The sequence below is a fragment of the Prionailurus bengalensis genome, chromosome B4 (assembly GCF_016509475.1).
Source record: "Prionailurus bengalensis isolate Pbe53 chromosome B4, Fcat_Pben_1.1_paternal_pri, whole genome shotgun sequence".
NCBI lineage: Eukaryota > Metazoa > Chordata > Mammalia > Carnivora > Felidae > Prionailurus > Prionailurus bengalensis.
Genome location: NC_057358.1, coordinates 17,723,357 through 17,735,698, shown reverse-complemented (window position 1 = coordinate 17,735,698; position 12,342 = coordinate 17,723,357). Strand labels below are relative to the sequence as shown.

General features: G+C 35.9%; 1 protein-coding gene across 1 annotated transcript in view; it reads right to left on the bottom strand.

Annotated features, from left to right (window-relative positions):
* The window catches only part of MALRD1 (MAM and LDL receptor class A domain containing 1), a 792,972-nt gene that overhangs the window by 712,180 nt on the left and 68,450 nt on the right, over positions 1–12,342 (bottom strand). Inside the window, exon 6 of the mRNA XM_043564232.1 lies at positions 130–231. Within this exon, the coding sequence (XP_043420167.1) occupies positions 130–231 (102 nt within the window). The remainder of the gene's footprint in view (positions 1–129; positions 232–12,342) is intronic.

Genomic DNA, 12,342 nt, shown 5'->3' with positions numbered 1-12,342 from the left:
ATTAGGACATAAATGTCAACAAAGGTTGGCAGGTGAGTATCCCTCGTAGTGGTCTGAATTCCTAGCAGTGGGCCAAGTCTCATGGATGGCTACATACCATCATGGTGGGCATCTCGATTTAACACTTACACCTCAATCCTTCATCTGTAGAATCAAAATTGCAGAGACGTGAATCTAGATGGCACAGTTCCTGCTCGGTATTCAGTGTTTCTTGACATGGTAAAATTTCATCTGTTAAATTTAAAGAGAGGCAAGAAGTGAGATGTAGGTACCACTGGAAAGACTCATGCATTTCCTAAAATGTTAGCATTTGTTCTAGAAAGCACTCTTCACCCAACTCCTCTCTGTAACAGCATCTCACCCCAGGCAGCTCCATCACACAGAGAGTCAGAGAGAATAATACAACTATGCCAGTGCTTCTGGGATTTAATCGGATCTCTGTGGTGACCGCCAAGCCCCCAAACCAAACTGCCCATGTCTCCATGGAAGTAACATGGCCTAATGTGGAAACAAGGAGCCTATTATTAGAAGGATAATTGTACCTGTGTCAACTATGACATATGCTGATATGCTGTCCTCTTTAACTGGAAGCTGATCTCCTGGAACTGCGGTCCCTGAAATCCTCTCCCTGCTTGCTGTCTGTGTTCCCCTCCACTGCCCCGCCCAACACAGGGCTGGAAAGTGGACGGGGTATCCTCCCTACTCCATTGCCACTTCCAGACAATTCTCATTCTCATCTCCCCAACCACCTCAGCTTTGAGTCTCCCGACATCAGATGACATCCCTCGTTGTGCCAGCTTGTGGCAGTCACCTAAAGACACTGGTGCACCACCCCTCCACCTTGAGGATTTTGACTCTTGGCAGTCATTGTCATTTTAATAGCTACTTTCATCTTGTCTCTTCATCTCTTGCTTTTATTGTATTGTTGGTCATGAAGAAAGGTTGAGGAAAAATGACCTCTGCCACCACGCCTGTGAGTACCATCATTACAAGTGGTAACATCTCCTTTATCTTAATTACAAGGGGCCCACTCCTCAACCATCACCTCTCTCCACTCATTCCCTCTAGTATCAGCTCTAACAATTTTTTGACAGCACGAGGTCCCACAAGCTACTGGTCCGACAGTTTTCCAATTCCTTCCGTCCTTTATCATGTTCTCTTTTCCTCTCTCACAGATGTTAGAGCCACTCCCTCTGGCACTCCTGTGCTTCCTCATACTCTCAGGGCAAAAACTCTGGTAAGTACAACCCTGCAGGTGCTGTAGGTATCTGACAATTCACTTTTTTTACATCATAATGTGTTAAAGAACAAGAATTCAGGGCATCTGGGTGGCTCAGTCGGTTAAGCATCTGACTTCAGCTCAGGTCACGATCCTGTGGTTTGTGAGTTTGAGCCCCACATCGGGCTCTCTGAGGTCAGTTCAGAGCCCGCTTCAGATCCTCGGTCCCCCTCTCTCTCTGACCCTCCCCATCTCATTCTCTTTCTCTCTCAAAATAAATCAATAAACTTAAAAAGACTTTAAATAATGTATTTAAAAAATAAAAAATAAAGGACAAGAATTCAACCAAATGAATTCGAAGATCTAATCGGTTTCATTAGCAGTAAATTAAAGCAATAATCAGACAGCACCCCAGGTAGAAAGCAGAGGGGAGCTCTGAGGAGCCATACCAAATGGAAGGTTTTTACAGGAAGGAGTGTAGAGCAAGACACTTATTAGCAAAAGAAAACAAAAGATTGTTCCAGGCAAGGTCACGTTCCCTTGGAGAAGGTCAAGGGATCTTACTAGGTGGGTTACATCATCTTCCTTTGGAGGATGGAGAGGGCCCATGTCATAGAATACCTCACTAGTACTGATCAGAAGGTTCCTAATTGACAGGTTAAGACTGACATTTCTGAAGAAGTTGAAACTGTAATTAGGTTAGATATTAAGCCCCAGTTTGGTGACTTAGCCTAGTTCAAGTGACACCATTTTAGGCCTGTGGTTTTCTTTTTAACAGATGAGAGTGCCTGATATTAAACTTTTGATGGCTGAGGGCACCATTTCAAAGATATCCATCTGGAATAAACACATTGCTAGCCACACAACTAGATCAGGAACCTCTTGAACTCAATGAAGGCAGACCCCTGGATCCATGGTCTCTCTCCACAACCTTGCTGTGTTGCCCTTGGACATTCTGTACATCCTCCAGAACCTATGTGTAATGAAACTTTTCTCAGAGTTCCCTGATGGCTTTTGCTGAGGAGTGTCCTGCAATCCTAACAAGAACCACAAGGTCTGGGTCAGCCACAACACGGGCTCTGATCAAGGAAACATGTGTGGGGCTCGTCACAAGCAGCGTGGGCCCAGATGACTGCCCCAGGCATTTCTAGCCCAAGACATGGCTATTGGTAGGCTGAGACCACCAGGGAACCGGTCACCCACTCCAGCCTGCATCTGTGGGGCTGAAGATGAGTGATGAAGAGCCCACCACCATGCTGATTAAAATGGTTTTATGTCTGTGACTACTCACTCCATCTCATCGTCCTCCATGTTTCCCCTTCTTTCCTTTTCCTCCATTTCCTCTTTCCTTTTCCTCCTAGACAACTATTCAAAACTCTTTACTTCCTCCTTCAAATTCCAACTCCTTCCCTATCATCCTTCTCAGCTAATATTCTTGCTCCACATTTCATCGGGAAAATGAGAGGAAACAGCAGAAAACCTCCCAAGTCCCACTACCTATCTCCCTGAACTGCTGCCTGAGTACCTTTCTTCTTGTAACTGTGGGTCAACCAGCCATGCTCTTCTCTGGGCCCCTCTTTGTTTCTACAAAAAATCATCTCCTTTTCCCTGTTTTAGGAATTATTCCAGTAATTCCCTCCCCTCTCTTACATCAACAGGTTTTCTTTTCCCTTTGATACACAAAGGGGCCAAAATTTCATCCATCTTAGGACAGCCCTCTGACCCTCCAACCCCCTCCAACTAACTTCTCTAAGTTCTGCCTATTCACACTGACTCCAACACCAATTCTCCCCACATCCTTCCTTGAACCTGCACTAGTGAGGTCTTTTTTTTTTTAAGTTTTTTTTATTGAGGTAACATTCACATAACATAAAATTCACCATTTTAACCATTTTAATTATTTTAAAGTATACAGTTCAGGGGCTTTTATTCATAATAATTGTGCAGTTATCACCACTAATTCCAAAACATTATCACCCCATTATAACCCATAAACCCATTATATATAAAACCCATAAATTATATAAAACCCATAACCATTATATATCACTCCCTTTCTCTGCTCCTCCTTGGACTCTGGCAACCACTAATCTCCTTCCCATCTCTATAGATTTCCCTATTTTGGATATTTCACATAAGTGGAATCATACAATATATGGTCTTCTGTGCTTGACTTCTTTCACTTGGCATAATGTTTTCAAGGTTCCTTCATGTTGTAGCACATATCAGAACTTTTTTTTTCTTTTTCATACCCTTACCACTCCACTGAAAGTGCATATATCAAGAATGACCTCTGTATTGTTAAATCCAACATTTAATTTTTCTTCCTTATCATACCTGACATGGCAGTAATATTGAAACTAGTCGATCACTCAATCTTTCTTGAAACGTTTTCTTCACTAGGTTCTAGAACATAATGCTGTCCTGGTTTTCCTCTTAAATTACTGGCTGTTCATTCTCAGTCACCTTTGCTGGTTTTTCCTCATCTCCACATGACACAAACATGAGGGGGCTCTAGACCTCAGTCCTTGGATTCCCTTCTCTTCTCTACACCACAATCTTGTTCATATCACCTCATCTCATGCCTTTAAAACATTTCCTTCTTATCAAATTATATTTTAGGCCTAGTTTCACTGGTCTCCAATATAGACATCCTGTTGCTGTCTTGGCCCTTTCACTTGAAGAGCTAACATGTATCTCAACAGAAATAGGTCTAAAATTAAACTTCTGATTCTTTCCTCCAAAGCTTCTCCTCCCACTTTCCTCCCCATCTCAGTTCGTGATAATTCCATCCAACCTATTTCAGGAGTAAATCTGGATCCATGACCCATCTCTCGCTCTCACCCATCACGCGATTCATCAGCAAAGCTTTGCTTTCTCTATAGAACACATCCAGAATCTCATTACATCCTGCTGCCTCTGCTACTACTACCAATTCTGACTCAAGGAATATCACTCTTTCTGGATTACAGTAATAACTTTGTATTTTGCTCCCTTGTTGCTGCCCTTGTCTCCCTCTGACCTTTAAATATATGAGTCAGATCACATCTCCTCGGCTCAACATCGTTACATGGGTTTCTGCCCTTCATGAAATAAATACAGAAGTCCTCACCATGATCTTCCTCATACAGACAAAGCTGACTCTTGCCTTGAAACCTTTGTATTTATAGTTCCTTCCAAAACATGCATGGCTTTCTCCCTCAACTCCTTGGGGTTGTTTTGTTGTTGTTGTTTAGAAACATCTTTTCCATGTGACCATGCCTGACTAAAACTTCACTTTACCTTCATCTATGGCTCTTCTTATCTTGGCTTTCTGCTCTATTGTTCCCCACAGCACATATCACCACTTGACATAGTTTTTTTTTATTTGCTTAGTATCTTTCTCCCTTTGACTAAAATGTAAGTTCCACGAACACAGGGATTGGTGTTTGTTTTTCGTTGCTGTCTCCCCATTGTCTGAAATAACTCTTGGCACAACGTAAGTGTCCAATATATAGTTGTTTAAGGAATGAATAAATATAATTCAACAAAATACTTGACAATATCATACATCCTATGTAAAGTGCTTACATTTTTATTTGGAATACAATTGAAGCAACTGGTTATGAAACAATTTATGAATAACACCCATAAGCTGATTTCTTATAATAGGAGCTAACAAATAATGAATATGCAAAGCCTTTGAATGTAAGATCCTCTGAAAATAAAACTGCATATGCAATTAAGGGAGTGTAGGTAATAAATGAAGCTAAGATTGCACAATAACAATTAACACGAAACAATTAAAACTGTAATTTTTGTTGATTCACATAATAGCTGCAGATCTTCTGCTTCCTGGAGCTAAATAATTAAGTATTGGCCATAGTTCAATTAAATGTCGTATATTATCTCTAATTTTTCACTATTTATACAAGAAAAAAAATTCACAAAAGTACTATAAACAAAAATAGCAAAATAGTCAAGTATCAATTGCATGATATTAACAACATAGCTTGTGTCAATTGGTATTAAATATCTTTCACCAATGTCAACCATTTTTACTACATTCATTCCCCAAACTGGAATTTGTAACCGTAAAAACAGTAGATGGGGGTATAAGTTGACAGTTAATCTTCTGGACACTTCTTTTTCTTTTAGTGCATTCAATCTCAGAGCTCAATACTATTTCAAGAAGTCAGTTATCTATATTTACATTCATACGCATTTTTCCTACATCCCCACCCTCTTTCTATCTCATTCTTACATTGCACCACAGGCTAGCAGCAGAAAATTACTTTGAGGATTTTAAAATCCTCCATCCATGATACATGATCATCAGGATGAAGCTTTGCCAACGTTTCAAGGTCTCTATACCAATGAAGCCACATTTCCTTCAAACCTTATCTTGTACAAGCAGGTTGTATAAAATTGGCCAGACTCTCTCTCAGATGGTAGAGAATGAAGTGCAAGTCTCAAGGCCATTGCAGTAAAAGTTATAACTGACACCCACTTTTGACTCCAGGGACTTAGGACAATTTCTTTGTCAATGTTCTTAAATTAATTATGAATTTCAAGGGACAGTTATTAGATCTTAAAAGGTAACTAGAAATTAATAGGACAAAAAAGGTAACTAGGTCCTTAGTTATTTAGCTGGATAATATGTATGCACCATTCAGGTTCTCATTAAAGGATGATTTGTATATTTGGGGCCTTCATAAATGAGACTAACGCAGTGTCCTGGCAAACCAATCTAAAAATCTTCAGAGAATATTCACAATATTCTGATTATGAACCATAGAATGCAATTTTTATAAAAAATGATAATAAGCAATTTATTCAAGAATCAGTGTCATTCAAGAATCAGTGACTAAACACATTTGTATTCACAGTCACGAAGCTCGACTTTTTTTCACACGTGCTACTTTGGTAAAGTCTAAAAAGATTCTCTTTCAATGAATGTGCAGCGAATTTTCTTGGAAAAGGGCAGTATTTAGCATGATACTGTTTGAAGGTGTGGGCATAATCTAAAAGATTTCCCTAATATTAGAAAAAGAATTTAGTTGAATTTTCCAACTCACAAAGAGTTCTGAAGCCATAAAGATGCCTATACCTATACTGTAAGCACTTATATAAAGTTTACATGTTTACGATAAAGAGAAATATGTAGAACAAAACTAGAAAGTTGTGCTTTTTCCTTAATGGTAATACTACCAAGGGCTCTGTGTAGCAGCTTCCTCACCATGAGAATCTTTTCAGCTTTAAAAAGTACTATTTCTTCTTTAAATTTATTTAACTTAACATACAGTAAAATCCATCCTTTGGGTTATTCAGTTCTATGAGTTTTGACAAACATAGACCCATGATCTTTTAATCAATCAATACTCCATTTATTTAGTCAGGTATTCTTGATGTCTTTGATCATTATTTTGTAGGTTTCAGAATACAAATCCAGCACATATTTTGTTAGATTTATATATAAAAATTTACTTTGATTGTATTACAAATGGTGTCATTTTTCTAATGTCAGTTTTCAGGCGTTCATTGCCATTAAATAGAACTACAACTGATTTTATACTGACTTTGTATACTGCTACTGTGATAAAAATAAAATAATTTTAAAATAATTTTTATTTATTTAAAAATAAATTCTGTGATATTTTATCCATAGACAATCACGTTATCTGCAAATACGGCAAGATTTATTTCTTCTGTTGCAACTGTATGTGTATACCTTTACTTACATGTCTTGCCTTATTGCATTGGCTGGGATTTTCAGTAGGTCTTGAATACAAGTGGTAAGAGTGGACATCACTGCCTACTTCTCAGCTTTAGAGGTGAAACACTCATTCATTATGGGTATGATGTTAACTGTTTGATCTTTGTATATGCTCTTTATTAGGTTAAAGATGTTAATAGTTTGCTGAGGTTTTTAATCATGGCTGTTTGTTGAATTTTGTCAAGTGCTTTTTCTGCATCTACTGAAATCATCACATGCTTTTCTTCTTTTGTCTGATTACATGGTAAATGACATTGATTGCTTTCTAAACATTGGACCAGTTTAGATGATTGTAATGTAATCTCCTGGATGACTGTAATGTGATCTCTTTCTAATGTATTACTGGATTCCATTTGCTAATATTGTGATAAAGATTTTTTTTGTGTGAAAGAAATGTTGGTCTGTAGCTTTCTTTTCTTATAATATTTTTGTTCAGTTTTGGTGTGAGGGCAAAGTTGCCCTTATAGAATAAGGTAACAAGTATTATCTTCCCTTATATTTTCTGAAATAGAATGTATAAAACTGGTGTTATTTTTTCCCCTAAATATTTAATACAATTTTCCAGTGAAACCGTGTGGTCCAGGAGTTTTCTTTAATGGAAGATTTAAAGTACGTGTCCTATTTTGTTAATAAACATAAAACTATTCAAATTATCACTTTCTTCCTGAATGGTTTTTGATTATTTGTGACTTTCAAGGAATTTGTTCATTTCACATGCATTGTTAGATCTATGGACAGAGTTTTTATAGTATTTCCTAATTACTATTATCCTCTAATACCTGTAGAGTCTTTAATGTTAGCTCTATTTCTTTCCAAATTAGGTAATATGCGTCTTTCCTCTTTTTGTCTTGGTCAATCCAGCTAGAACTTTATCATTTTTTATTTACCTCTTCAAAGAACCAGCTTTTGGTTTCAATAATTTTCTCTACTACTTTCTCATTTTAAATTCCATTATTCATTGTCTCTATATGTATTATTTTCCCACTGTTTGATTTAGCTTTTATATGTTCTTCTTTTTCTACTTTCATTAGATGAATAGTTAAATTTACAGGCTTGAGACCTTTTCTTTCCTAACAAAAAAATTTATATCTATTAATTTTTTCCTCAGCACTGCTTTAGCTATCTTACACAAATTTTAGTAAGTTATATTTTCATTTTCTTTCAGTTCAAAATATTTGGTTCTTTCAAAGTATGTTTTATTTAAATTTGTGACATTTAATTTCCAAATGATTGTGGATGTCCCAGATTTGTAGTTTAATTTCATTTTGCTCAGAGGATATATTTTATACCATTTCAATTGTTTTAACATTCTTAAGGTTTGTTCTGTGGCCCCAGTAGTACTGCTAAGCCATATTGGAGCCTGGAAAATTCAGTAATACTAATACTATCTTCATTTAACATTTTTATATTTTGTTTATCATTGATTTTTTCATTAATTGTGAGCTTTTAATGTGTGGTATTAAAATGTTACTTATCTTAATTAGGGCTTGTCTTACCCTGCTTGGGCTGCTATAACAAAGTACCTAGATTGGATGGCTTAAGGAGCAAAAATTTACATTCTCGCAGTTCTGGAGGCAGGAAGTACAAGATGAGGTTGCCAGCATGTCTGACTTCTCGTAAGGGTCTTCTTTCTGGCTTGCACTTGGCTACCTTCTCACTGTGACCCTCACATGACAGAAGGACAGGGAGAGAATAAGAGAGAGGATGACAGAAAGACAGGGGTGGAGGGGAGGGAGAGAGAAAGCGAGAGCGAGATCTCCTCTTCTTATAAGGCCACGGTTCTATTAGATTAGGACCCCACCTGTATGATCTAATTTAATCTTAACTACCTAAGACACTATCACCGATATAGTCACATTGGGGTCTAGAGTTTCAACACATGAAATTTGGAGGGGGGCACAATTTGGTCCATAACAAATTTTTAGTGTCCCCTTAAATTCTGCATCTGGGGAGGATCTCCCATGCCTCCTTGAGTCTTGCCACTGGGCCCAGGCTATAGTCTTAGTTTACTAGTGAACGTTCAGCAGGCACTGAAAAGAAGAAGTATTCTGCTATAGTTTTAAATTACTTGTTTAAAATGTCACTTATATCAAGTAGGTAGATAATTTTCTGCCTTTCCGTAGATTGCCTTTTCATTTTGTTTCCTGTTTGTCTCTTTTGCTGTGCAGAAGCTTTTTAGTTTGATGTCTAGTCCCACTTGTTGATTTTTTTCTTTTGTTGCTTGTGATTTTGGTGTCACATCCAAACAAGAAAAAAAGTTGCCTAGGTTAATATCCTAGAAATTTTCTCCTATGCTTTTTTCTAAGAGGTTTATGGTTTCAGGTCTTATGTATAAGTCTTTAATCAATTTAGGGTTAATTTTCATTAGTGGTATAAGAGTTCAATTATCCCAGCACCATTTATTGAAGAGACTATCCTTTCTCCATTAAGTATTCTTGACTCACTATCAAATGTTAGTTGATCAATATGCAGTGTTTTATTTCTGGGTTTTCTATTCTGTTTCATTGGTCTGTGTGTCATTTTTTATGCCCGTATCAAACTGTTTTAATTAGTATAGTTTTGTAGTATAATTTAAAATCAGGAAGTATAATGCTTTGCTGTTCTTTCTCAGAATTGCCTTGGCTATCTGGGCTCTTTTGTGGTTCCACAGAAATTTTAGGGTTTTTTCCCCCACAGGTTTTGCAAATTCTTGCTGACTTTTTTGTATACTTTTTCTGTTGATTTCTGAAAGATGTGTATGCAAGTCTCCTTGTATAATTGTAGGTTTGTCTATTTTTCCTTTTAGTTCTAACAGTTTTACTTCATGTGTTTTGGAGTGCTGCTTTTATGTGTGTACATATTTAGGACTGTTCTGTTTTCTTAATGAATTTACCCTTTTATCATTATATAATGTTCCTCTCTATGCCTATTAATTTTCCTTGTTCTGAAGCACATTTTGACATTAATATAGCCATTCACCCTCCTTTTAATTACATTGCTTAATGTATCTCTTTTAATATCTTTAGGTTTTTTTTAGTTGCTCATTTATTCTTTTTTTAAAAGTGTAGTTGAAACACAATGTTACATTAGTTTCAAGTGTATGACACACAGATTCAGCAACTCTCTACATTATGCTCACAAGTATAGCTACCATTTGTCACCATACAACACTATTAAAATACAATTGACTATATTCCCTGTTGTACTTTTTAACTTCATGATTTATTCATTCCGTAATGGAAGCCTGTACCTGCCACTCCTCTTCACCCATTTTATCCGTCCTTCTATCCCCTGACACCCATCAATTTGTTCTCTGTATTTATGGATATTTTCTGGTTTTTTTATTCATTTGTTTTACTTTGCTTAGATTCTACGTATTTTCCTTTCTTAGTCTGACTTATTCACTTAGCATAATACCTTCTAGTTCCATCCATGTTGTCACAAATAGCAAGATCCCATCCTTTGTTGTACCATCCTTTGTTACAGCTGCATAATATTCATATATATGTATCAATATATATATGATCAATATATATATCAATATATATATGATCGATATATAATCATCTTTATAAATGTTATACCATCCTTTGTTATAGCTGCATAATATTCATATATATACATATAAAATCATATTTATCCATTTATTGATGGACACAGGTTGCCTCTATATCTTGGCTAATGTAAATAATGCTGCAATAAACATAGGGGGTGCATAGATCTTTTCAAATTAGTGGTTTTTTTCACATTGGGTAAATACCCAGTAGTGAAATTACTGGATTGTATGGTACTTCTTTTTAATATTTTGAGGAATTTCCATACTGTTTTCCACAGTGGCTGCACCAATTTATGTTTCTACCAACAGCACATGAGAGTTCTTTTTTCTCCACATCTTCATCAATACTTGTTATTTCTTGTCATTTTGGATTTTAGCCATTCTGACAGGTGTAAGCGATATTTCACTACAGGTTTTGATTTCCACTTCCTGGATGATTAGTGATGAGCATTTTTCATGTGTCTGTTCTCCATTTGTATGTCTTCTTTGGAAAAATGTCTATTCAGGTCCTCTGCCCATTTATTAATTGGATCATTTGTCTTTTTGACTGTTGAGTTGTATAAGCTCTTTACATATTTTGATATTAACCCTTTATTGAATATATTATTTGCAAATATCTTTTTCTATTCATTAGGTTGCCTTTATATTTTGTTATGGTCTCCTTCACTGAGCAAAATCTTTTTATTTTTGTGTAGCCCAAATAATTTATTTTTGTTTTTGTTTCCCTTGTCTAAGGGGACATAACTAGGAAAACACTGCAAAGGCCAATGTCAAAGACATTACTACCTATGTTTACTTCTATCAATTTAATGGCTTCATGTCTCTTATTTAGGTATTTACTCCATTTTGAGTTCATTTTTGTATTACGGTGTAAGAAAGCGATCCAGTTTCGTTCTTTTGCATGTAGCTGTCCAGTTTTCCCAGCACCATTTATTGAAGAGGCTATCTTTTCCCCATTGCATATTCTTCCTTCCTTTGACATAGATTCATTAACTATATTTGAATCCCTTAACTTTTAATTAATCTATATCATTATTTTTTAAATGAGCATTTGTAGTCAAAATGTAGTTATTTCTTATCTTTTATCTAATCTGACAACCTCTGACTTCTAAAAGGAATATAAATGCCACTTATATTTAATGTAATTATTTTATCATCATAAGTAATTTATTATTATTTAAATTATTAAATAGTAATTTATTATCATATAACATTAATAATATAATAATTAAAATTATTTTTTTTCAGTTTGTCTCTTCTCCACTTATTACCCATTATACTCTTTGCCACCACCCTGCTATCATTTCTGCCTTCACCATCTGTTTTTATTTGTCTTCTAATGGATTATTTCATTATTTTAATATTTTTATGCTCAATTTTAATGTATCTATTGTCCTTTATATATGCCTGTTTAGCATTCACTACAGGCACAATAATATGCACACCTCAGTTTAACACTGTACACAGAGTTTGTTAACATTTTAAATAAAATGTAGGAGTCTTAAACCTATGGATTTCTACACTCCCAACTTTATGATATACTTGTCACATATCTTACATCTACATATTTTGAACCCACCAAAAGGGTGTTCAAATATCTGCTTTCAAGAGTCCCGTGTACATTAAAAATCTTTACAGAAGAAGAACATTCCATTATATTTACTCTGATATTTATGACTTCGGCTTTTTTGTTTTTTGTTTTCAATAGGCTCTACACCCAGCATGGAGCCCAACACTGGTCTCAAATTCATGACCTTGAGATCAAGATTCAGAAACTTAACTGACTGAGCCACCCATGCGCCCTCAGTTGTTCTTTCTTCTTTCTTTCTTTCT